Source organism: Gavia stellata, chromosome 5 (genome assembly GCF_030936135.1).
Source record: "Gavia stellata isolate bGavSte3 chromosome 5, bGavSte3.hap2, whole genome shotgun sequence".
NCBI lineage: Eukaryota > Metazoa > Chordata > Aves > Gaviiformes > Gaviidae > Gavia > Gavia stellata.
The window spans coordinates 10,344,288-10,371,615 of NC_082598.1; the positions used below are offsets into that span (position 1 = coordinate 10,344,288).

Here is a 27,328-nt window from a genome sequence, read left to right on the forward strand (position 1 = left end):
ATAAACCTGTCTTTTTTGAATTTTCTCAAAAAAAAAAAAAATTTTTTTTTGAGCTGCAGGTACCAATTTCATTCTAAACTTACTGGTTTCTTTGTTCTTGAATGCATATGCATGCCAATAGCCAGTGGACCTCCAGTACTAGAGGATTTCTTTTGGTGAAGACGACTTTCCTTAAATCAAAAGACTTTTTCTTTTTTCCACTTTTCGGAAAGTTGCTGAATAAAAATAAGGAACTTGTTCCACATCAGCATGTATGTTCCCATGATTTTGGATCTGAGATGTCTGACTTGCATGTGAGGGTTTTTTTGTAAATGCCTACTCTTGAAAGTTAGCATAGGGTATGTAAGTGAAGCTGTGTGGTTTCTTACTTGTATCTTCTCTAGCAACGATTTGAAGATTGTGTTTTATCCTCTACTTTGCGTTTGAAAAAATCTGGCTGAAGACAACAGCTTTGCTATAATCTCACTGGCTCTGTAAACCGAGCAGTTGGTAATCCTGTGGATGTGTAAAACTGAAGGATGCTTCTTTGTACTGGAGGAGGCTCCAGCTTGAGTTCCTGGTTTGGTAGCAGGGTAGAAATACTTTCTGAACTATTTTAATGCCCCCCCCAAGATGTGGGGGTTCCTGTGTTAAACAGGCTGGGTTTTACTGCAGCCTTTAGAATAGTCTTAGAAATATTAATATCAGGCAATAATAGGTAGAAAACTGGAGAGCAAGAAGAGGTTAGCAAAAATATGTGAAAGGTGGAACAGAGGCATGAGGTAGATTATATCTGAAATTCAAGAGGTAAACCAGTGCTCAAGAAGAGGGAAAATAAAAGAATAAAATAATTGACTTGCTTTATATCCCTTCTCCCATTTTTCTTAAAATCAAATGTCTTTTCTTCAAGTCACTGTGATCTAGGGCTCTTCATTGTCACTGACTTGAATTTGTATGCTGTTTTTACTCTTGTTTTAGTGTCCTCAAATAATGCTGTATGAAAACACTCGGGGCTTGTGAAAGGCACTTCACTGATACCTAGTGTAGTCTCTGTAACACTTGTGGAGAAACAAGGTATAGAAGAGATCTCTGAGAGGTTTCCGTATGAATTATAACCTGGGGCAGGAGGAAGGCTTCTGCAGCAGAATAGCTGAATGCCATTTGGAGGCTTGCTGTGGAAGAGTCTTCCTTGGTTAACACTGCATATTTTTCTGAGCAGTATTGTATTCAACTTTCAAAAGGCAAGAACCGTTGGTTATTGTCTCAATTCACAATAGAAGTTCAAAAGCTAAATGCAAACAATCAAATACAGAAGGAAAAATGTCACTTTGCTTATGACTTTTCTTTTTTCCTGTATCAATTCTTTCACCTCAGAGTTGCATTGCTAATAAAACAGCTATAGTGAAAAAGTTTAAAATACATAAATTGTTAACTTTTGCATCTGTACAACTTTTATTACAAAAGAAAAGGGATTTTCCACCTTTACAGACAAACAATCCTTTAAGTTTCAAAAGCTGTTTTATCAGCCTTCAGATGCAGAGGAAGGGTTTGTTGTTGAATTTTCTAATGCTCTTTTTAGCATTAAACTCAACTATTGTAACCAATGTACTATTATTTTTTTCTAGGTTTCGCTAAATGGTACACAGTTTACAGATAGTTCTGTTGGATCAGAATTCACAGGTGTTTCTCAGGTATGTGCAGCCAAATTTTGTGGGTATGTGTGACAGCAGAATTATTTATTAAGCAGTATTAAATGTACAAGAGAAAACTCTTAAAAGATCTGCATCTCCGTTTGAGGTTGGCACTTGGCGAACTGAAGTCAGTTTCTGATGACTTCACTACTCAAGCTTTAAAAAGCAGTGAAAGCTACTATTTCTAAAGTAAAACTGTATTGTTACAATAAGCTTGAAATTGGACATAGATAGAAAAAAAAGCTATGCGGTTTTATGGTAATAAAGTTATTCTTGGAAATAAATCTAAATACATAGCAGAGATGCAGTTATTTCTGTTCTGGCTTGTCCTACTTCCAGCTTTCATTTATGAATGTTGTATCTGAACATGTTTTGGGGAGAAAGTGAGACTGGGTGTTTTCTTACAGAGATGCATCACACATTTTTTGAAGCTTGACTAGTGGAAAAATATCTTGCTTTTCTGAAAATGTACACTTTTCTCTGATTACACGGAAGACACATACAAATGTATACGTGACCTAATTCCAAATTCATCTAATCCAGGCAGTTTACTGCTGCTGTTGAAATGGTCACATGAACAGCCACTGTATTCATCATCTTCTAAATAAATAAGAAACTGCAATTCATAGCTTCATTTTAGTACGGCAGAGTCATAATGGGAATCTGAGATGCTTATGGTCTAGATTTTGTCAAGGTTCTATTCATTTTGTTAGAAATAAACTGCTTAGAAATTTCCATTCTTAGCAGTTGATTTGCATCATGCTCTAGGAACCAAGTGTTTTCATTTGATGAACTTCATATCTGTCATAAATACGGGCCCAGCTGGGAGATTGTTATGGTTTTATTGAGTCTGTGAAGTAGCCAGAATTAAGATTGTTGTTCCTACTGTATTTGCCATTGCTTTTTTAATGAACATGATGCAACTGTAAGCAGATTACACACACAAGTCTTAACTTCTAGAAGTCCTTGCAGCATGGCTGATATGTTTGCCATGACCCTTACCTTTGCAAAAGAGTAAGTGTCAGGTTGTCTTAAGTTCTGAACTTTTACATTTTTGTCCTCTGCTTTTTCTACTTGTTGGAAGATGTCCTGCAGAAGATGTCCATAAGAATTTTCCTGCAATAGCTGTAAAGGTGTCATTGTCATTCCAACAGAGACTTAATCTGGCTTAAAAAAATTTTATTTTAACAGGGAGACTTTCAGGGCTAAGGCACCCATGGCCTCCTGCATGCAGGGTTTTTAGGCATTAATAAGATCTGCAGTTGAGCACAGGTCAGCCAAGAGGAGTGTCTAACTTGAGAACTCTGTTCGTGCTTGTAGAGGCAATAAAGGAATGGTTCTAGCCTTTCAGGAGGCAGAGCAAGTCTTCCCTCATGAGAATGTTTTCTGAAAACCTGCAGTAGACACCTGGAGAAACTGTGTTCTTTTTCTTGCCTTAGTGCTTAGGTGTGAATTCTTGAAGTGGCATCAGTGGGTAAAGAGATTAGCTGTTCTTACTAAATCTATTAACTTAAATTTCTCATGAACTTCTGAAAGATAAGAAGATACTTGTGGAATTCAGTGTGTCTTTTTTGATGTCTAGAATTCTCAGTTTTTCTTTCCATATTGCTGAGTCTGTCAGTTTTATCAATGCAAAGAACACAAAAATCAGAGTTTGTAATGCTGTGCTGTTTTTCTTCAGATGTCAGCAATAAGGAATTGATTTGTTGTTGCTGTGAAGACAAGAAGAGACTTAGTGAATTGTGTTATAGCTTCAACTAGTCCTTTGCCCCAAAGAACTTTTCACCTGTGCATGTGTGGTTCAGCCCTACAGGATCTTTAAAGCAGTATTTTTGTTAGTTCTGAGGTTGGAGCAGTATCTAGAGGAATGCTTGAATGACTTACTTAAATTTTGCCTTTCCTTTGAGAAAGAATTTAACTATTTTGAGGTTTACATAGAAGATCTTGCGAATTAAGGCAGAGCTAGTAGACATAGTATAATCAGACGACAGTCTGCAGATGACACCAAGTTGGGCGGGAGTGTTGATCTGCTCGAGGGTAGGAAGGCTCTACAGAGGGATCTGGACAGGCTGGATGGATGGGCCAAGGCCAATTGTATGAGGTTCAACAAGGCCAAGTGCCGGGTCCTGCACTTGGGTCACAACAACCCCATGCAACGCTACAGGCCTGGGGACGAGTGGCTGGAAAGCTGCCCCACAGAAAAGGACCTGGGGGTGTTGGTCGACAACCGGCTGGATATGAGCCGGCAGTGTGCCCAGGTGGCCAAGAAGGCCAACGGCATCCTGGCCTGTATCAGAAATAGCGTGGCCAGCAGGAGTAGGGAGGTGATCGTGCCCCTGTACTCGGCACTGGTGAGGCCGCACCTCAAATACTGTGTTCAGTTTTGGGCCCCTCACTACAAGAAGGACATTGAGGTGCTGGAGCGTGTCCAGAGAAGGGTAATGAAGCTGGTGAGGGGTCTGGAGCACAAGTCTGATGAGGAGCGGCTGAGGGAACTGGGGTTGTTCAGTCTGGAGAAGAGGAGGCTGAGGGGAGACCTCATCGCTCTCTACAACTACCTGAAAGGGGGTTGCAGAGAGGTGGGAGTTGGTCTCTTCTCCCAAGTGACTAGTGACAGGACTAGAGGAAATGGCCTCAAGTTGTGCCAGGGGAGGTTTAGATTGGAGATTAGGAAAATTTCTTTATTGAGAGAGTGGTGAAGTATTGGAACAGGCTGCCCAGGGAGGTGGTAGAGTCACCCTCCCTGGAGGTGTTCAAGGAACGTGTGGATGTGGCATTGTGGGACATGGTTTAATGGGCATGGTGGTGTTGGGTTGATGGTTGGACTTGATCTTACAGGTCTTTTCCAACCTTAGTGATTCTGTGATCAGATAGATCTGTGATTCTGCTGTTACAAGATGTTTTGTTACATTCATTATAACTTCGCTTATGTCTTGTCAAGTTGTGTTTTGTTTGGCTTGTGCTGCTTGACATGTTTTTGAGTATCAGTCTTGGTGAATAATCACCATCTCATGGCTGAACCATAATTTCATGCACAGTAGCATCTTGGAAGAGAAAGTAAGTTTTGAACTGCCTCCGTCCTCATAAGTTACCATGTCTACTTTGTTCAATAGCTGATAATGGATTTTGAGACCCTACTGATTGGTTTTGTTAAAACTGAGTTAAACTTTTATTCTGTAACAAGCTTAGCCGAAGGTGTCTTTGTTTCAGTTAGTATTGAAAAAGGAGGTAACACAAAACTTAAAAGAGCAGTTATTTTCCTTTTTATCTCTAAGAATGACAACAGTAAAAGGAATTGTATCATCCCTTTTTTATTTTACTTGCTAGATTATTGCATCTGGGCAGAATTATTTTTGAGGAGAAGGCTGTAGTCCATGTTCCCTAAAAACACTGCTTTTTAAATGGGAGTGTATTCATCATCAGAATTGTTTGCGAAATGGATATTAACGCTGCTGTGTTTGATCTTGGGATGCCCCAAATATTCACCATTTAATGATGACTGTTAAAATATATATATAATTTTTTTATTCCCAGAATAAGTTTTTTTGGTAAGTATTCTGTGAATAACCAGTTATCTATTAAAACATTTATTTCTAGACACCGTTTACCTTTGGCTTGGGCCAAAGGGCACCATATACAACTGGCGAGCATTGTCTTCTTTGTAGAAGTGAACGAAAAGATACTTCGCTTTCAGAGAGCGGAATAAAAAATTCTAGCAAAACAGCACTTTCCACATCTCCAAAAGCAAACAATATGCTGCATCTTCCACTGTGGGTGTGTCCAGACTGTCGACGAACAGTCGAAAAGGAGGAAAGGCATGCTACAATAGAGCAATCTCTTGTGGTAAGTTGAAGTACTTCAATTCAGTAGACTAAAAAGATATGTTGTTATGGGCTGAATGCTACTTTGTGCTTTGGAACCACTTAAACTGTAAATGCTTAGAAAGTATTTTAGGAGATTTTGAGTTGGTTTTCCTATGAGCTAAACTGAACAGGCAAGTTGTTCCAAAAACAAAGAGTTCTGATTCTGAATTTTGGATTTTTGAGTAGAGCAAAGCTTGGATTTGTTTCTTGCTGTTTTTTTGCTCTTTCAGTTTGTTGGATCTCACACTTTGTCCTTTTGCTCTTTACTTAAATTCTGTTTCTTCTATTCTTACCAATGCAACTTTAATCATTGCACTTTTTTCTATTCTCTGTCTGCTCATGTGTACTTACCCCCTTTGTGAGATCAACTGTCTGAATTTTCCTTGTTCATTCAGCAGTGTTCTTGAGTCACTGCACTTGCACTGCCACCTTCCTGCATGTGTCTGAGTTTTGTTGTCTTTTTCTTTCCTGTATTTTTTTAATAAAGAAGCACCACTTTGCATAGTACGCACATGACGATTTCTTATTCATTGTTGTAGCACTAGAAACACTGATTTAATACATGGTGCTAATATTTCAAGTTGTGATTATTTTCTAAATTAAGTGTTAAAATATATTTTCTAATGAGAATTCAACCTCACCCAGTTCAACCTCACACTGTGCTCAGTGTAGCAGAAAGATACAAAGAGTTCATTGACAGGTCCAGCAAAACCCTATTAGAAGTAAACTATGATGCTATACTGCAGAACCAAATCTTCACAACTGATCTGGGAAGCCACACACTTGTGATAATTGGAAGCATTATAGATTCCAGCTGACATCTCCTTATAGAGAGCTAACAGACTGTGCACATGCCCATAGACACATACAGATTTCTATTTCAGTAAACAAATCAGTGTGAAGAAAGATTGTCTTTGTATAGCATGTGTTGTTAAACTCATGTTAAAAGCACAGTTAACATAGGGTTTTTTATAAGGAAAATTTAAGAGGATATCACATATACAACTAGTGTTTACTGATATTCTTGTTATGAACAAGGGTTAGTAAAATTAATCAAAAGAGATTACATCTAAGGGAATTATACTGGTGGTCTGGTAAACACGTCCTAGAGAGTTCAAAGCACAGCAAGACTAAAGCACATTATTGTTCAGTTGAGTCAAAATTTTTGACATATTTAAGCTCTGTTTAATGAACTAGTACAGAAAACAAGTTTCCTGCAAGTGCAAGGAAGGCAGAATTTGCTTTCTAAATGTTTTGTTAAGTTATAGATACTCCAGGTAAAATAAAAAAAATACAGTATATTTTTTAACTTGGGAACTGTTTTCTTATTTTAAGAGGAATTTATAAAAGCAAACAGCAAAAGGGATTTTCCAAGTTGGGAAGCTTGACTTAAAGCAACTAAATGGAATAGGTAGCTAGTCAAATTAGAGAAACCAGCTGGGGAAAAAACCAAAATGAGCTAAAAAAAAATAAATCTGTTATCAGTCACTGCAAGCCAGAGTATAAGTAGTTTGCTATACATGCTCCTGTGTTCAGGTTGCTGTTGCTCTCATTACCTAAACTTGGTTTCCCTCAGCACCATCCCCAGGTCTTGCTGTTGGCAGCAAATGCATGCAGGTTTGTTTTGACCTGTGTCTGCATCCTGCTCCAGGATCTGGGGTGAAGCACAAAAAACACCCCCTCGTGCTCCTAATGTGGGAGAGGTCTCTGCCTTGTGCCGCAGAAAGCTGCTGGCAACCTGGCGATGGTGCAGGGGGGAAGCATGGTATGTACTGGGGCTGGAGCACAAAGAAGGGAGAGAAACTGGAGACCAAAATACCATACTACAAAAGTCAAACATACTGTCAAATAGAGGCTGAAGAGATATTACTAGTTTATGATTAATCATGGATGATGCAAGCCTTCCTTTAGCTTAGTTCATTGTTTAAGCTGGAGTACATAAAGGTGATAATTATAACCAACATACTTTGGTTATTAGAAATTAAACTATATCATTGGTTTTCTCAGTCCATCTCTTGCATTTATTAGGCTTTTTGAAGGTAAATTCTTTGTACCTGGTTGAGTGTCCTCCCAAAATACATTCAGCACTAAGAATTGCCATGTTAATAATTTGCCTACCTATTAACATTTCAGACTTCTACCTTACAGACTGAAGGCTACCTGTGTTTTTTTCCTTTCAGAGCCAAGATTTCCTTTTGCACATGCCTCTTGGAAACAGTGGAGCACAGCAAGAATCTGTAGGAGGAGGAAGAATAACTGTTGGTGCACAGACGGTGCCTGCTGCAGATCTTAGCAATTCCTCTCCTTCAGACATAGCATGCAACTGTGAGGCCTGTAACGAGCGCAGGTAAGAACTGAATTCAAACTCAACAGCACGGTGCTGTAGTCAGACTGTTAGCAGTGTGGTAGCTTGTTGGTGTATGCCTCAACTCTTTAAATGGGCTACCTGACAATAACAGTAACTTATGGATGGCAGCTTTTACCCAATTTTTTACTTTACTTTAGGCAGGTACTTTGTTTTAGGCATTTTCAGTTGTATGTTGTTTTTCCTGAAGAGCATCTTCAGAATAGTAGGAATCAATACACCGAGGCGATGTATAAATAGAGAGTAATTATTTTTGTCATTATTTGCAGAGAAAATTCAGCAGAGCCTGAACGTGAACCTCAGCAGCTTCAAAATTACTGGTCAGAAGTAAGATACATGGTTCGGTGTATATATCGCCAAGCTGGGACCCCTTTGGCAGATGACCAAGACCAATCTTTGGTACCAGATAAAGAAGGAATGAAAGAGCTGGTGGATAGGTATAGCACTTTGAAAAATATCTATTAATTGCTAAGAGGATTTTCAAAATCAGTTTTTAAGTAGTTTGGAATATTGCTTTTTGATAGAACTTTATTTACCACCTGTTAAGTCTGGTTGCTTGGAATGATTGCCTCTCCACTAGAATGAAAAGTCAGAACAGTCAATTCTACTTCAGGCAGGATTTTTAAATGCTAGATTGAATGCATGGGAAGCTATTAACTTCATATGCTGTTTGCAATAGGAATATTAATGTATAATTATGGAAGGGTCCCGAAATCTTATTCTTCAAAAGAACTTGATATGATGATTATTAATAAGACACTGTTTAGTTTGAATTGCCCCACATGAAAATCTTAACTCAGGTTAGTTCAACAAGGTAAATAGTGCTTACATCTTACTGTAGTTGTAACAGCTAGAAGAGACTTTTTTAAAAAAAAAAGTAATATTGGCCACTGATCACTAGATGAAGCGGATTCCGAGAAATTCTTTCTTATTTCAGAAGCTGAAATTGTAGCTGTTCCAAGTGTGAAGTTGAAGATGTGCTTAATGAGATCCTCAGTTATGGGTTTTTTGCTTTTTAGAATAGCATGGCTGTCCTTAAAGTGCTCCAGGAGGTTTATCTCAGTTTCTGTCTAACTGAATGTGTGGTCAAGGAATAGTTGCTCTCCTTGGTTCTGTATGTAATTAATCTACTAAGGTCTGACTAGTCTGACAAACTGTAGTTCTTGTGTGGGGTTTCTAGCTGAAGCTAAATTCTGGCGAGGTAAAGAAACTGGCGAGGTAAAGAGACTAAATAAGTCTTTGTATGACTATACTCCTGAATTAGCCTTAATAGATAATTGAATAAGCTATTGCACTTCTGTTACATAAAAACTGAGTGTTTGGTTTTGAACATAAGTTGTGTAAATGTAGAGTAATATGGTATGCCTCCCTATTAGTCCCACTTATTTAAGTGATCAAAACATGCAGCATAGGTTTTTAAATCAAAGATGCTTAAATGTTACATAGTGTGTAGGTAATTAAAGCTGAATCACAGCTAAAATGGTTGTTGATTCTCTTTAATGGAAAAATTTTGGAAATTGGAACACATACTGTGTACCTTATGTGCTTAGGAGCTTTGATTTTTCTAGAACTGTTGTTTACTTTTCAGAGAGATTATTAAAATACAAAGGCAGAAACAGGATCTCAAAGAAGGAAACCTTAAAGGTCAATATGATTATTTTTCACTGGAGTTCCTTATGGTCTCCAAAGTATGAAATAAAATTAGGATACTGTGTCTGAGCAGACACCAGTGTGTCCAGTCGATGGTGCTAATATCATGCATATTTTTTTAACAAAGCTAGTCAATGTAGGTGTTGAAAATGTAAAAACAAACAAAACCAAACCAAAAAAAAAAAACCCAAAAAACCCCAAACCATGTAGGCAGCATGCCAAAGATCATGCTGTGGCCAAGTAAATCTATGTTTAAAAGGCAGAAACTTCTAATTCCATGCTCAGCTCTGCTATACATAGCTGCCAGGAAACAGACTGTCTGGTCGTCTTACTTGAAAATAAGTGGTGGTGCCAAGTACTGTCCCTGTTGTATGTTGGAGCACTTTATGGCAATATGATAGTACTCTTATTTTATGAGTGATGAGGGAAGAGCAGGCACTAAATAGCAGCAGACTTCTATTCATCGAACTCTTACTCTTAAGTACTTATCTAATCCCTTTCTTCTTCCCCACCTCCCTGCACTGTAAAAAACCTGAGGCAAGTGTTAAAGTCCCGTGCATGGAGTTTAAAATAGTACGATTGCACTCTAAAGTGCTTCAAAGCAGCTATCGTGTTCAGCTTTCTTCTGTGTGAGGTGGTTCAAATCCATGTCTCACTTACAGGAGAGTATCAGACCTAGCCAGGTGTACGCTGCCCTTAGCAGGAAGCCCTGACCCTCTTTGAAGTTGTATCTTACAGTGACAAGTCTTGCAGGTATTGAGTGGCTGAGTAGAGTGCATGGAGGGCAATATGGTTCTGGAGCTTCAATGTTAGTGTGCTTCCCTGGGACAAATGAGTCCCAAATTCTGGTCCTCATTATAGTTTTAAAAAAAAAAAAAATACACCAATCATTTGTAATGATTGCAGCTTAGGTGCTACCACAGTAGAGTGCCCTAAGTCATGTTCCTTGAAGGATGTTCTTTGTGGCCCTGTGAATCCCACACCTCTGCTATGCAGTGGCACAGCTTTAATAAAAGGTGCAAAAATGTCCTCGTACAGAAGATCTGCAACCTTGGGTAAGAAACTCTCAATGAAGGTGAGAAGGAGTTTCATGAGTAAGTGTCTTAAAAGTTTGGTAATTGTATGAAATGTCTTCTTTCAGTTCAGCTCAACAACAGAAGGGTCCCCCAAAGTAGTCACCGAGTCCAGTCTGGTTAATATGTGTTTAGACATGTTCTGGCTGCCTAACAGGTCAAGCTCCATCAAAGTAAAGGCCTGTCCTTCTACAGAATGTTAATTGGGCCTAGGTCTGGCTGTTCCAACTGGGACATTTTTTAGGGCTGTATATGAGAACATAGAGAAGTCGTAAAGAAGCTTGTCTGAAGAGTCTAGTGTCTGTAGGGTTGTATGCAAATTGAGTAAAGGTTTTTTAGCTCACAAGTTGAAGTGAAATACTGAGGTCCTAAATTAATTTGTTCCTCAAGCGTGCAAGCGTCCTAGTCCTAAAGCTATACAGGATCTCAGTTCGACAGTGTGAAAGTAGGAATCTGGACTGTGTTCTCCCAGATTTATGGTAGTTCTGTAAAACCTAGCCATTGTTTCTTTTTGATGATGATGGTAACTGATAAATATTTTTAGGAAAGTAAAAATTGTTGATTACATGCATTTATTTTTTTTGTCACGAATATTCTAAAAATACAGGCTTTGTGAAAGAGATCCATATCAGCTTTACCAACGGTTGGAACAGCAAGCTAGAGAATATGTGCTTGAAATGAAGGTTCGTCTGCTCAGACACTTGTCACTGGGATCTAAAGTTGCATCAACATTAGCAATACAAGGGCCGCCACAGGCACATCAGTTCATCTCACTCCTACTTGAAGAATACAGTGCACTCTGTCAGGCAGCATGTACAATCAGCGCCTTTCTAGTTACTCTGGTAAGACTGAAAAAATAACCTATACGCTTCTACTTGCTAGGGGTAATGCTAGCAGAGTTGTTCTGTGTTCTTTCAGGTGTCTTCTGTGGTTTGTAAAATGTAATGTTTTTTGTGTGTGCATGCTAGGAGACAGGGATATTCTGAAAATGCAAATTTAATTCTTTAGAAGTGTAGGTTAGGCATCTCTTACAGTGAACTGATGAAATTACCTTTTGTAAAAAAAAAAAAAAAAGGTGAGATGCTGTTTGTGGCACTTATTCTGAAACTAAGCAGATGTACAAGATTTTTGGAAAATGCCTTTGAAAAATGTGTGAAACGTTTCTCTGTTAATCTTTAATGGTCTCTTGACAACCATGTTTGAAGGACACAAACTTTTATATGTAGCAGTAACTTAAATTGTTTCAATGTTCAGGGTTTTTTTTCCCCTTATCAGCAAGAATGGCTACTTGAAAAGATAATCTCTTGTCTCAGAATTAATGTGCTATGTTGTTTACTATTTCTAAAGTTCTCCTTCTTTCTTAAATGCTTTTTTTTTTTGTCAACTGATTGTGATGTTAGACTTGGGATTGTATTGTCAGGTAGAAAGTAAGCAATAGCCTTAAAAAATCTCTTCTTGAGTAACTGTCCATCATGACTGACTAATACAGTAAACAAATTCTGTAATTCTATTTGTTTAGGGCTGAGAAAGCTATTAATCCTGTTTTGTTAATAATCCTTCCTGTACATCCTTTGTTAATGTCCTTATCCTGTACATCCCTTTTCTTGTGTAAACTTTACGCAAGCAAAAAAAAAAGTGGATAAACTGGTAAATATGGGGTGTATTGCCAATTAGCTGAAAGTGACTGTCTAGGTATATAAAGAAAGGAAAAGAATAGGCAGTAACCAGACTGTGATGGCCACAGGTGAGAAGGATTTAAATGGAGGGGAAGCAGAGTGTCATTACTGAGGTAGGTCTGTTAGTAAAACTGAATTGGCAAAGCAGGAAGATGTTTCTATTAAGAAACTTGAGCATATCTTATGCTTTTTTCTGTTGTCAATGCTCTGTATTTGCTGTTGTCTGTATTGTCTTCCCCAGCTTTATCACTTAAATACAGATGTGAGGTCGCTGCCATCTCCAGTTTATTGGCCGCATTTAATAGTCATCAAGTCTGTAACAAGGTGCTTGAGAGAAGATTGCTCTTCAGGTTGATTTGCATTGGAACTTAAAAATTTGTTCAGCTGAAAAGCGGATGGATGACAGTACAAAAGTTAGCTTTCTCAAAGAAGATCCACTGATAATGAACCCATTAGTGCCAGAATTACATAGCTGATCAGAAAATAATATTTTAATATTTTTCCCCTGGTTATTGTTGTGAACTAGTAGTCATGAAAACTTAGCAGGTATGAGAGACTGAGCTAATGGCCATAAAGAGACAGAAGATGCTTGAATTCCCTAGTCTACCCCTTTTCTGACAAAATTAAAAATTAAATAAATTTCCTATTCTTCTTTAAAAAAACAAAGCATAAGAAAACAGAAAATACCCCAGACTCTTCTTGTCCTTTTTCTGCAGCCCAGTGAGTACTGAAAACCACTTTCTACTAAGCTGTGACATTCCCAAACTGAAACGTGAGAATGTAGGATACTGTCTCTTGTCATACATTTCTTAGATTTATTAAATAACCTTTTTATTAAATGGAGTAGTATGTCACAGCTTTCAGTACAGGCAGTGGGGTCACTAGCCTTTCCAGTGTGCATGGTTGTTTTCTCTCAAGATACCAGTGCACTATGGAAGAAGGAATCTTTTCAGCTGAAATACATAAAAGGCAGTCAAGATCTCTAAACTTAGTGCAGCCTTCCTTTTAAAGGTAAAAGCTTCGCATGTAGCATGCTATACAAAGGCATATAATGCCTTGAACCTTCCACCTGTGAGGAACTAATTTCTCAATGAAATTATGAACAGTTGTCCTTCCTTTCAGTGAAATCCAGCTGACTAGCGAAGTTCAAGAGCGGCAACTAAAGCCTTGTGCCCCACCAGGAATGACACGTTATACTGAGAGCAAGCTGGAAAGACTGTGTACTCGAGGGCTCTTCTATAGTGACCACAGTATAGCAGACTAGAAGGGAAAACCTACCTGGTATTTCTTTGAGAAATATCATACTCTGCACAATCTGATATACAAGATGTTGTAGATAAGTGTTGACTCTTTCGTTCACAGCATAATATAGAAATTGCTTAGGAAATCAACCCTTCTCAGTGTTGACCCTTGAGAAAATACTAGCATTTTATAGAAATTTTAAATATTTTGAAGACATAATATTAAAAGTGCAAGGGTACATGTGTCTTGTGCAACTTGGGGAGAAAAAACCAACACCCACCCTTCTTAAATAATAATAAAACTCCAAACTTGATTTTTTTTTAATAGTGATAGTCTTGTGTTTAGGTCTGATATAAATATGTATTTGGTTTTTTACCCACTATGCTTAACAGAACTTTAAAATTCCAGAGTATTCTGGTATTTCTGGGTACTCAAGGTTATAATGCGCAGGGCTCACTTGCTGATCTGATAGCCAGAACGCTTGCATTTGATTTTGCTGTGTGGGAGAGTCCTGGTGTAGAAAACCTGCATACTGCTGGCTATACGTGGGAAAACTTACTGACTTGAAAAAAACATTATACCTGTCTTTGATTCTTATGCTTTTATAATAATAGATTTAAGTGTTAGGCCTTGAAATTATACACAATTATGTGTTAAATAACCTCAAATAGAAAAACATTATGCTTACTAGAGAAGTAAGCTGTTGGTCTCTTGTCTGTTTAGAAAGCTTTGGTTTTGAAGCTGTTCTTGGAGAGAACTGTTTACTTAATTTATGTCAGTTTTGAGTAAAGATTATAGCTTGCCATCATGTATGTGCCTGTTACTAGATAAGTTCAAAGAACTGAAAAAATAATCAGAGATAGACAATTGTTTGACAAGAAAACCTGAGAATAACTGGTTCATATCATAAAATACACCTTTCAGTGCAGAAAGGAATGGAATCTTTCAATAACATAGTCTGATTTTTCTTTTCTAATCATGATAATTTAGAAAAACAGAGAATGAAGCTATGTTTATTTAAGTTATTAAAGAATTACTTAAATTCTGAGTTTCTGGGTATTAAAACTGGGTAAAATCTGAGCTATATAATCCAGCTTGTAGATTGGAAACTAGATTTTTTTTAAAAAAAATTCTTTTTTTATTTTCTAACCCTGGCTTATTTCTGGTTGTTTTTTTGTTACAGGAAAATGAACATTTGAAGAAATTTCAGGTGACATGGGAATTGCACAATAAGCATCTGTTTGAAAATCTGGTATTTTCTGAGCCACTCTTGCAGAATAGCTTGCCAACGTTGGTGTCACAGCTAAGGTAGAGTTTAACTTTTTGTTTTGTAATTTAAAGGAGAAACAAAACCCTATGTTTGCAACTACAGCATTTAAAAAAAAAAAAAGGTAAAAATCCTTGTTCATCTGTCTTAAAAACAGTATTGTTAATTGAGCAGGCTGCTGTCATAACTTGCTTGTCAGAAGAATTACTACCCTAATCTGCTTACTTGTAGGTTACCTAGTAAAATGACCGCATCCTATGAAAATGCTGATGGTATGACTGAATAGTACTGTTTTCACTTCTCATCAGGCATTGCTACTGTCTTTACAGCTCTACAAGTGAATTAAAGCCTCAAAGCCTTCATGCTTCCCACAGTGCACAAATAACTTAATTTGGAGTTTTAAGTAAACTTTTCATTGGAGAAAGCAAAAGAAACAAAAACCCTTGCTATGTGCTTGCAGGTCTGATGGGATATCGTGTTTCCTGGGATTTCAGAATGTATATTTTGTTAGCAATGTTGCTGTGCTTGTAATTTGTGTACCTGCAAAGCGTTTGGGTTTTTTAGGGAAGAGGTATTCATAGAAATGTTATTCTTTATCCTAAGTCCAAACATGTTTAAAGTACAGTCATGGATGGTTTGTGTTGACCTCTTAATCTCGTTTCTGATGGAGAGACATCTATGCTCTGTGTACATGTGTTTTAGAAGTATTGTCTTGGGTATTTTTCTATGGTACAAGAGCTGTTTGATTAAGTCTGTCACAAGAGGTGTTGCTCACAGTGAATAAAGAATTTTCTGATGAGTTCTTCTTTTGCTAGTAGATACTAGAAAGGAAAGCAAGAAAAGGCAAGAAAGCTTAATTATCACCAGGCTCAGCAAGACGTCTAAGGTCCCTCAGAGTAACTTGTCTAATTGGTTTACGTAAAACTGGTTTGGTACTTGAAAGCCTTTTCCCACCCCCCTGCCTTTTTTTTTCGCTCTCCAGGCAGGTAATTCTATTGCTGTGTTTAATAGCATGTTTTTCAATCGGGTATTTTCCTAGTGATCTGTGTGTTTGACTTCCCCGTACCACTGGCAGTGTGTCTCTCGGTCATCTCTACGGTTTGTGACAAGGCTTCTCTGCATCTCTTACTCTAGCAATCCTGGCTATATCAAGACTGTTTAAATTACCTTCATCTGCAGAGCTGAGAATGGTCTTATTAAAGCTTACAGTCATTTCATAACAAAATCATTGGATTGTTTTCATTTAGCTGTTCTCAAGTGCTACTGCAATTAAAGTCTGAGCAACAGAAGGTGTTTCTCTGCAGAACGTCCTATTTAAGCCTTGAAGGTAGCTGTCACTACAATGAAATCAATCTCTTCCTGCAGGAATCTCTTTTCCAGTACATCTGTGTTTGCTAGATAGCTTTAAGGGTGTTTCACATGAACTATGGTTTTGTCTAGACTGATTCACATGACCGTTTTTAAAAGATGTTCAGCACAAGCTTCCTGTTCCATGGTTTCTAGTTTATATAGTGTATGTCTTTTTTTTCTTTGGTAAACATAGATTACATCTGTTTTCATGGACTCCCAGGATTTTACTGTTAAGTTCTCTGGATAGCCTTACCTGAGAAATTTTTCTGGAGGAAAATCTGCCTTCCATTGGGAATTGGTGGAGGAACATTCTATCAGAGAGGCCTCACATGGTGAAGCAGGGATCAGCCTAGTCTCCTGATCATTTGTTCAGTAGAGAATTATTTGCATGCAGTAGAGAAAGTTTTGCCAGAGTTTCTTTCTTTATAAAAGAGCATTGGCCTTGTTGTTTTCTCTTCCTGAAGAAGAAATGTGAAATGGCATTTTGGCATCTCAGCTTCACTTAGGTTTTTTGGTGCTCACCCTTTCTCTCATCCCTTTTTTAGATCACTAAATCTTTTGCGTATCTCTGGCTTTTTTAAAATATGTAGTTGGTGTGCTGTGATTAGTTCCAAGGATGCTTATCAGATGTCAGACTAGAAAATATGTTCACTTAGGGAGGTTTAAACATGGCAGTCTTGTGGGAGTGGAGATTACTAGCTTATATGGGATCAGCTGTGTCCGTGTTTCAGGGGACTGGTCATCTACTCAGGGTAAACTACCAGGGTCTTAATGTATTGTATCTTGTTCTGCTACCTAGTCAACACCTCTGGTTTGTTTAGGAGGCACACTCAGCTGTACAATCTGCAGACCAGCTGAAAGAGCTGTCCATATGCTTATCAAGAGTTAAGTGATCAGACACAGCATTTAATAAGGTTGTATTTTCATAATCGGTATTTAAGGAAATCCAGTCCTTTCATAGGTGAGTGACTAGTACTTCCTGATGAAGGTGTCTATGTGAGAGGTTTCTTAGAGGTTAAATATCTTTCTTGGGTTAAGATGCTTTTGATTACATGTAACCACTAACATGCCTCCTACATTCAGTGGGCTGCTATATTGGGGTTTGCTAATGAAGTAACTAACTGATACCTGGGGATTTTCTGTCCTCTTTGCTTCCCCTGTATGGGATGGGACAGTGTTCAAGGTATATGCCCAGCTTCAGTTAAATGCTGTTGGCCAAAAAATTCCGGATTCCTGATCAAGATATGCAGGCAGACAGTAGGATCTATGTCAACAGGTATGCCTTGGAAGATTCAGTTACTGTAAAGTAAGCAATTCTTGTTAAGTTTTATGTATGTGTGATGCTTTTTATTAGCTTTTTTACTGCAGTCAAGGAATATATTCCACCTCTGTTTACAGGACTGAAATATTACTTAGACTGTTACTTTATACTTGCCTTGGGGGGTGAAAATGTATTTACTAGTAGCATGTTAACCTTTACTCAAGAGTTACAATAATAATTGAAAGTGTAAATGCTGTTACATTGCCTATCTGAATTTTTAAAAATGAAGTTCTTTTTGCTTCTAACTGGAGAGCGTATTTAAAAAAGATTTTGTGCACAACTACTGTTTCAAAGACTAGTACTACTCAGCAGTAGTTACGAAGTGTTGTATCCTAAAGTCACTGTATCCCTTTAAACTGCTTTTTGTACTCTACCAAGCATGGACTTCCCAGGTTTTTAATGTGCAGAATTGCTTATGCACCCTTCTAAAGTGGTTGTGTTGCAGGTTCTGGGCAAAATCAATAAAATAAAACAAACTTGAATTTATTGGCAAAGTCATGCTAACAGCTGTAACTTAATGCTTAATGAGTTGTCTGTTTGCTCAGCTCTTCATTATACTTAATTGTCACGTTAAAATTAAGGGCTCAGTTCTTTGCCAGACGATAGGCAGGATTATGTAGTTCTTAGGTTGGGTTAGCATCCTGTTGCAATGGAAATCTGTAGGAAACCTCCCTGGTTTGTTATAATGCTGGAACTGGGCTTAAATATCAAGTTTTGAGAGGCTTGAATTTTTTTTTTTTTGGTACTGGCTTTGACACACCGCACAACCTCTGTGCCTAATTAACTACCAACCAGTTTCCTCTTAATTACTGAGTAGGAGAAATGTTGAAAAGCTTCAGTTCATTTGTGTCAATTTACAGGTCATTACAATTCAATGTGCTTTAAACACTCATTATTGAATAGAATTTTGTTTTTATTTATTTCTGAAGTCAAGGTATCCGGAGTTTACTTATTTACTTATGAATCATTGTGATGATGCGGTCTAAAATTTTTTAAAGGAATTTGATGTACAAAAATGTAATAGTAGAAAGGGAGGTAAATCTGTCTCCTATTTCTGGGACTCCTTACAGAGACAGTCATCAGGGAATGGCATAACCACATTTTGAACTTGATGCTGCTGAAGTGATAGTAGATAATTGCATGCAACCAAATTATCTCACTTGCCTCATTCTACAGCAGTTTTCCCAGCTAGAACTCCAACTTGTCTAGTAACCTTTTTAGCATTGATCATGAGAGTTGTGATTAACAAGCTTCTGGCTTTATTTTTACTGTAAATAGTTAGTAAATAGTCAACGTGTGTATTTAGCCCATAGAGTTTGGAAGTCTAAATATATCGAGCAACAAAATTTGAATAAATACGGCTCAGTAGATTTGACATCTGGTTGCTCGTGGGAAAGAGGCTCTAGAAATGTTGCACTTCCCACATTCTTGCTATTGTTGGTTACAGAACGTTGGAACAAGCATTTGTTGGATATTTTTGAAAAATGACTAAAAATACTCAAGTTTGGGATATAAGCAGCTATGTGGGCCTAGGTGTATCAATAACTGCACTTTAACAACATTTTTTTGGCTGGTAGAACTTAAAAGCGTGATTTATTTTTTTTCAGTGAAATGTCTTTTCTATAACAAGTGCTATTTGAACTTTTAGGCTTGGAACAACACACGATTCCTGTAGTGAAGATATGTATAGTACCTTGCTACAAAGGTATCATCAGCTGGAACAGGAAATGGGTCAAGTTGCTGAAGCATGGCTTGAATGCCAGAAAAGAATAGATGATTATGTTGATGAACAGGTAAGAATTGTGTAAACAGTCTCAAGACTGATTATGTAGGGAGCAGCCCATGCAAGGCTGTGCCTCCAGTGAAGAGTGTATTTGGTATTTCTGTCCAGAGCTTTGAAGCAACAAAATGTAACTTTTTTTCATTGATGTCAGTCTTTCAGAATAGAAAAAGAACACTAACATGCCAATAAATAATGGTGATTGAACAGAAACATCTTCAAATTGTTGAAGCAGATTGTTGTACCATTGTTTAGATGTGGTCTTTGAAAAATTTTTAATGACTTCTGTCTGTAAATTACCCATAGCACAGTAATCTGAAACTTTCTTTTATAGATGTCACTAAGAAAAGAAAAAAAAAAAAAACCACCCACCCCAAAAAACCCTGAGCTTCCAAAATAATAATTGCACTAAATGAGGAAGAGATTGCTTTTAAACTATTGCGTGTTGCACAGTGGGATGGCCTTTGTACCACTGTCAAAATCGGAACTCCAGAGTCTCACTATATAAATATTTGAGACCTCTGAAGTTATCCTTTTTTAGTTAAGTGTATGTTCTGACAGCTGATTTTTCTGAGTTTGTGCTACGTTTCAGAAAATAATCATGATGATGTGCCGACTCCTACGCCTTCAAGAGCTTTATTTTTTGGAAAAATAGCTGTTTATTTTGTAAGCGGTTGTTTATATTCCACCAAAATTGCTCATATGCTTTTTGTCTCATGTTCAAAGTACTTGAATTTTTTTAAAACACCGCAGGATAAGGCTTTGAATACTGTTTAATTCAATCTTAAGTATACTAGAAGAAAGAGTATGTCTTGAAATAATTGAAGATACAGAATTTTATAGAACTTTTCTTGTATTTTGAAGTTTTATGAGCATTAGGAATATGGAGATCCAATTTGAGATTTAGTAATGCTGTGTTACTCCTACAGGTAACAAACATTTTAAAGTCTTATAGCACACTGTAAATGTCCTTCAAAAGCTGTTCCCTGTGATGAAGATTTAAGTGAACTTTTACCATTAATTCTGTACCTTCAAGATGGAGACAGGATATAACTAATTTTATTTTTAGAGGTTGTTCTATATTTGGGGTCTGCATCTGTGAGCTATCAGTTACAAAGTTTTCTCTTGGTCTGGCTGCTTTTGTGCACCTAAATATTTGATGGCAGCTTGGTAAAATTTCATCATCTCACATTTTGTGCTACTAGAAGTCATTTTCCCATGGTGTCAGTGTTGTGTCTGTCTGATACTGCCTCTCCAGTAAGAAAGGGAGCCCAGTTCACTTCTCATCATTCACTTATTTTTCAAAAAAATGGAATTTCTGTAGAGTCACATTCATATCAGGCTTCTGACTGGTTGATCTGCACCGCTTCAAAATCAACTCTTAACTGATTTTTCTGTATTTCTCTGTATCAGGTGACCATGCAACTGCACAAGTGCTGTCTTACAGCATTTTTTTATCTGCTCAGTGACGGCTGTATCATGATGCAAACAGAAACCCTTCTCCCATTTGAGGAAACTTAATATGATGACTTCTTATTTCCTAACAACAAAAAAAACCTGCAAGGGGGGTGTGTGGAGGAAACAATTCTAAAATTTAACCATCAAATTTTAAAGGAGGTCTTGATATTTATATTGGTATTTATATGTAGAAAAAACATTTTCACAATTGCCATCTTAGAGCTTGTGTTGGTCATAAGCTGTGGTTATACTCTCTTGATCAAAAATACATCAATCAGTATGATCATCTTACCTGAATTTGCAGTGATATTTTTGTCAACAAGATAGAAATCAGAAGGCCCGGCTACTATGGAAACTGTGGATCTTAACAGTGAACACATGTTCATTACTTGCTGCCTCTTGGTTTAACAGAATTGTGTGATTTTACTGTTAGTGTATCAAAGGTTAGAACACATAGACCACCACAGAGGAGAACTTAAGAATGGTCCTCCTTTACCTGCTGTGGAACTATACACAAAATTTTAGACAGGGCATCAACAGAGATAATTAATGTACCTCCTCTACAGTATGCTACTTGTTCTTGGAAAAAAAGTGAATGGCTTTTGCAAGCAGTACAAATACTACTTTTTTTTTTAAAAGACTGTGTAAGACAGCTGTGTCATGCACAGTTGTGTAACTTAATACACTCATATACCATATGTGGTTGCTTTAATAAAATTTAGAATAAGTATTCATTCATATCAACACCTCTATTCATCACATGTTAAAATCCAAGGAAGATGTTTAGGGTATCTGGAATACAGGAGAGTTTAAATGTATGCAGCCCATACCTCCAGGTCCTGTTTTTCTTACCAAATTTAGACTACATTCAATTCAGGAGATCTTAAATATATCTGGATCATTCCCATAAGTAATGGCTAGATAGTCTTATGTACTTTGTGTGAAAGTGTTTCCCTTTTTTACTGCTGGCTCCCACAGAAGAAAGGAATATGGGAATGCCTTTGCCATGGCAAAGCTCCATGAGAGCACTTGGAGAGCTTTTTGCTTGTCTTTCCATATTTGAGTGTGATTTTTTTTTCTTTTTTTTTTTCTGACAGTCCTCGTCAACCTAATAATAATTAAAAAAATAGTATTATGTGGGCATAATTGTTTTTTGTCTTTATGGTGGTTGTATAAATGGTTGAAATACTCGCTATTTTTGGGTGCTGAGAGTTTGTGATAAGAGGAATTATTTTTATTATTTCTAGTGAAATATGCTAGCAAAATAGACTAGATTCACAGGTGGAATTTTGGATGCTCAAATGTGCTATGCACATTTGATAGAGAGTTTAAAATTTGGAAGCAACAAGCATCCTGTGATGTATGTATGAACATCAGAATTCTCCCAGATGATCTACTGGTATGTGTCAGTTCTGACCAAACTGCTGGTTTTGTTTTGTGATTAAATCTATTTTAGAATGGAAAAATACTTGTTCATCTGCCTGTCTCACTTTACCATGTCTTGTATGATAGATCTCTAATACTTTTTAGCCTCAAATAAACAGGGCGGAATGAAGAAGGTGGTAGTGGACCTCTCTTCTCCATCGGGCAGCAGTGGTAGCATATTCATTGCAGATGTGCAAGAGTGAAGTATAAATTTTTCCTTCTGATGGCATTTGAATTTATCTCCCACTCCCTAGCAGAATTCTTGGGCATGAATCATGTGGTTTGTGTTGCAGCTTCTTTGCTCTGCTGAAATAAATATTCCTTGCGGAAGAGGGGAGAGAAGTGATTTGCTATTATTTATGGAATTAATAACTTAAGATACTTGAACACATGGGGTATTGAAAAGGCTGCAAAGTTGGAAGTAGGAAAACTTCAGCTTCAGCCCCTGTTCCCATTAATACTCAAGAGTACCAAGACTTAAACCATGCTGTTTTCCTTGACAGTTTCTTGGCCCGCTTGAGCAGGCAGCTCCCAGTCAATGCACTGGCTGTTTTAAACTTCATTCTTTGGCATTAAAGTCTTCTCTTATAATGTATAGCGAATGCAGGTGCTTGTCTTTGAGGATTTATGTAGATGGCAGGGCACCTAAACCAGTGAGTGTTGCTGTGTTTAAATATAGCTCAAGGGTGCTCAGAAGCTGATAGTACAGCCAGGATGATGTTTTTGGCCACAAACTCTGCAGTACCTTTTAGTGTGTCTAAGAAATGGTACCAATGGTTCAAGAATATTTCATACATGCTATTTAAAAAAAAAACCCAAACCACACATGCACATGATAAACGTATTTCAGAAATTCATTAGGCAAAACTTTACCACTTAATACTGTTTCAAATCCTCAGCTTACAATTTCATTTTCCCAAGTTAAACAATGATAATAGCAATAATACGCTTAGGTTAACAGAAGGACTTTAAACTTTTGATCAAGTATGGATTTCTGGAGGCATGCTTTTGAAGGAAAAAAAGAAAGATTGCTAGTGGTATAACCTACTGGACTTTGGCTCACTAACATCTTTATGAAGCAGTTCGTTGTATTGTATAAGGTGGTAGATTTTTTTTTAATTAATTTTTAATTGGGTAAATGAAAAGAAGAACTGTAAAAGATAACCTAGATAGTTGTTTTTCCTCACTGATGAAATAGTGCTTTTAAAATGTTGTAGGAGAAAAGTTCATGGAACAGGAGAAAAGTTCATGGAAGCTTTTGCGTTCTGTCAGAATGAATTTATTTACTAAATCAGAAAAATACCATTTGCGTACAAAAAGTTATGGGCTCTATGTGCATTTATGGTGATGTGCTTCAGGGATGGGTAATTATAAAATATTTTTCCACCATTAGATAAATCATGGGCATGAAATACATTGAGGAATAAAAGTGGTAAATAGTGTTAGCCTAGGTCACTACTTAATTTTGTTTGCTCTACTCTTAATTTTTTTTTTAACTCCTTGGGTGGTTAGTTACACATACGGTACATCAGAGTTTGCACTTGCGCCTGAGTTGAGGCCATGCCGAAGGTCCTGTGTCTCTAGATTTTAGTGGATTTTAGTGAATCTAAGATGTTGAGGATTTAATGCCAATCACATATTATCGAAAATGCTATGAAAATATTTAATGAGAAGAAATACTAACATAAGGAATAACAGTGGAAAAATGAGACTGAAAAATAGTGTAAATGAATATTAAAATCTTATGTTTAAGTGGCTCAAATCAAATGATTAGCAAATAAAATACACTTCATATTGACTAAGTATGTAAGTACTTTCAAAATAGTATAGACAAGCTAGGTTTAATGAAACTGGTAGACCAATTGACCACAGTGTAGGATGTCTATGATTGAATCAATGAGTTTTCCTTAAATTCTGTTTTAGATGGCAATGAAAACAAAACAACGCATGCTAAAGGAAGACTGGGAATTTTTTAAGCAGAGGCGTTTTATTGAAGAGCAGGTAGGATTTTTTTATACCATACTAAGTTATACTAATGCTTCATGTGTATTTGTAAGATGCAAACGTTTGAGTGTAGTATATTGTACTAGTTCTATATGATCTAATTCTGCAACTAACTATGCCAGGCGTGAAGTTTGGTCAGCTAAAATACAGAAAAGCAAGATCCAGGAAGAGTATGTAATAGTCTGTAATCTCAGTTACTACAAGGTAAAAACATAAGTACCATAGTCTTAAGATAGAATAACAGGTGTTAAAATTCTTTATGCAATAAAAGGGGAATTTTTGATGCCTTAGAGTGGGATCCAAAACAGCCAATACATTGAGCATGGAGCTGCCTTGATGTGTGTGATGGAGAATATTGTGTTCAGAAGTTTAACAAATTCCCTTGTGTGTACAGAGCTGGGGAGGGTGAACCATGGTAGCAGAGCAGATGATTGCATCTGTTATGACTCTGGAGATGGTTCCTACATCTGTTTTGTGGGGAAAAGGCTGAGCAGAACTATCTGTCTTTTTTAAGCTGTAGCCAGAGAGGGACCAGTTCCTATCTTATTATAAAACTATCTACTGTTTAAGACACAGTATGCTCTTCTGTAGCCTAGAAGTGTTCAAGTATGTATCATGCTTTCCATGAGAGTACAGTGTGACTCAGCTAGAGTCAAGACTGGATGGGGAACATCCCCGTTCCTGTAGCAATGTGCAGAAAGAAATGCTAGTCATGAGCCAGGAAAGAGAGAGTATGACAGTACATTTTAATAAACTTATACTTAAGCTTAAATTGGCAATGTCTCAAAGCAGTCATCAGTAAGTACTTTTTCCTATAAGGAACATAAGCTTGTGTTAACCATGTCTTTAGAATATCTGGTATACAGGGCTCCTCAGAGGACTTGAGGAAGAATCCTCTTTTTCGTTGATCCTAATTGGGCTTAAGTGAGCTGTAAGCCCATGGCTGCTTAGGTAAGGATCAGGTCTGCGCGTCTATAGAAGTGGAATCTTAGGCACATCCTTGTTTAACCTGAGGTTTGTAGGTATCTAATGAAATTAGGGGCTTTCAGGATTAGGCCTCTGCCAGGTAGAGGTTATTTGGATTGTATTTTTTCACTAACGCAGTCAAGTCCTGTTTTGGGCAGCTACTTCATTTCTTGTATCTGTCCCATTGTGGCTATAGAATTAGTCCTAATTCTTTTTTGCAAGCTAAGGGTGAGTTTGCATTCTCTCTCCATTTGTCAGCAGTGTCCTTTTGTACATACCATAAAACAAGGCAAGAACTTCTCAAGTTCAGAGTGCATCAGCAGAAATAGCATGCAAGATGTACATACAAATGAGTCAGAGATGGACTTGGCCACTTTCCTATTGCATAGTAGAAACTTATTTTATTTGAAGAGCTTCAGTGCCAAATGTTTGTTTGTAACTTTGAACTTCCTTTTTTCACTCATGATCAAAATACCACCTTCATGAAATTATTCTGAATTATTCTGCTTTTAAAATATTTTGCCCAAAGAACCCTTTTTGATTATGTAATTTGTTAATCACCATGTGCCATTGAATTGTTAATGGAAAGACTTGCACTACTAAAACACTGCCTTTATAATTTACTTCAGCTTAATAACAAGAAAGCACTAGCTGGGGAGAACAACTTCACAGACACAATGAGACACATGCTGTCATCACGTTTGAGCATGCCTGACTGTCCCAACTGTAATTATAGAAGAAGGTGAGCTGATGTTTTTAATATGAACTCATAATAAATAATTAATTTCTTGTTGAAGGAAAAAGGAAATACATTATTGGAACAAAGGGTGTGTTTTCTTTAAATGAATGCTACTTAAACAAGGTCATAAAAATCTGTAATCTTAATTCTTGAACAGATGTACTTGTGATGACTGCAGCCTTTCACACATTTTAACGTGTGGCATCATGGATTCTCCAATAACGGATGATATCCACATCAACCAGTTACCACTACAAATTGATTCTGCTCCGGATTATCTATCTGAGATCCGCCCACCCAGTATGTCTTCAGCAAGTTCAGGATCAGGTTCCAGCTCACCTATTACAATTCAGCAACATCCCAGACTGATCCTCACAGATAATGGTTCTGCACCAACTTTGTAAGTTTTTTTTTTTCAATTTTAAAATTTTGTAGTTAATTGAACTTAAGCAGGCAAGTTGCATTGGCTGACTATCATTATGTAATGCTAGTTTTGCCTCAGAAAATTATTTGATAATGGTACTGTATTCAGCAGACCACAACTCCAGTGCTATATGTTGTGCAAACATTAAAAAAAAAAATATTCCTGTAAAGTTCTTAAAAAAAATTCTGAAGACATTGACTTAGCAGTATTGCTAGAAGTGTGTGTAGTATGTACTTTCCTGCTTTGAGATTACAAGGATATCAGATACTGATCTAGATTAGAACATCATTTTAAAATGTCCCATTTTTTCAGACTGAGCAGGGGAACTGCTGATCTTTTCTTTGAGGGATAGTCACTTCATATGAATCAGTTTAGTTCCAGAAAAGCCTTTTTTAGGAGGCTTTTAGTATTGTTGAGGTTGTGTCAACTCCAGTCTTGCATCAAAAACTATTGTCCCTGTCAGAAGTATCTGCCACCCTCTTTCTTTTATTCAGATCACAATGACCATCAGATTTGAGACATTAGTCTAATGGTAGGCTTCTGCCCCTTCCATAATTCTGAAGGGTTAAAACTGCTTGGTAGGCTGGATTCTGTACGTAGTTAGGGTACAGCTAACCAGCAGTCTCCTCTGTCTTGTGATATTCTAAAGGAATATTTAAAAAACCCCTACTTAAGTACTGGTGGGAACACTAATGAAATACCTATTGTCAGTACAGTCAAGGGAATTGGCACTAGCATTCTGTGTTAATATGGTGTGAACAAGGATAGTGCAGATGTATGGGATATTTCTGATGAATATAACTTCATTAAGTTCAATTTCCTTTAAATGTTTACCTTTGCATCTACTACCATCAATGTTTTAATCTTCCATAACAGGACTTTAGTTTCTGAACCCATTTGGGGAGCGCTTGAAAAAAGATTATGTGGCGGTATGTTTAGCTACATATTCTTAAATGTGTGGTTTGCAATTTCTGTAAACTCTCATTAGTTTTAGTGCTGAAATGTCCAAAACTGTTCAATTTGTCTCTTCAGAAGCTAGTTCAGTTGAATCCAAG

At 37.2% G+C, this 27,328-nt stretch overlaps 1 protein-coding gene across 1 annotated transcript in view; it reads left to right on the top strand.

The window, feature by feature from the left end:
- The first annotated feature begins 11,240 nt into the window (after nucleotides 1-11,240).
- FAM193A (family with sequence similarity 193 member A) overlaps nucleotides 11,241-27,328 on the top strand; it is a 42,128-nt gene continuing 26,040 nt past the window's right edge. Inside the window, exons 1-6 of the mRNA XM_059817480.1 lie at nucleotides 11,241-11,463; nucleotides 14,723-14,847; nucleotides 19,126-19,270; nucleotides 24,064-24,141; nucleotides 25,740-25,852; nucleotides 26,007-26,249. Coding sequence (XP_059673463.1) covers nucleotides 11,299-11,463; nucleotides 14,723-14,847; nucleotides 19,126-19,270; nucleotides 24,064-24,141; nucleotides 25,740-25,852; nucleotides 26,007-26,249 — 869 coding nt within the window. The 5' untranslated portion in view covers nucleotides 11,241-11,298. The remainder of the gene's footprint in view (nucleotides 11,464-14,722; nucleotides 14,848-19,125; nucleotides 19,271-24,063; nucleotides 24,142-25,739; nucleotides 25,853-26,006; nucleotides 26,250-27,328) is intronic.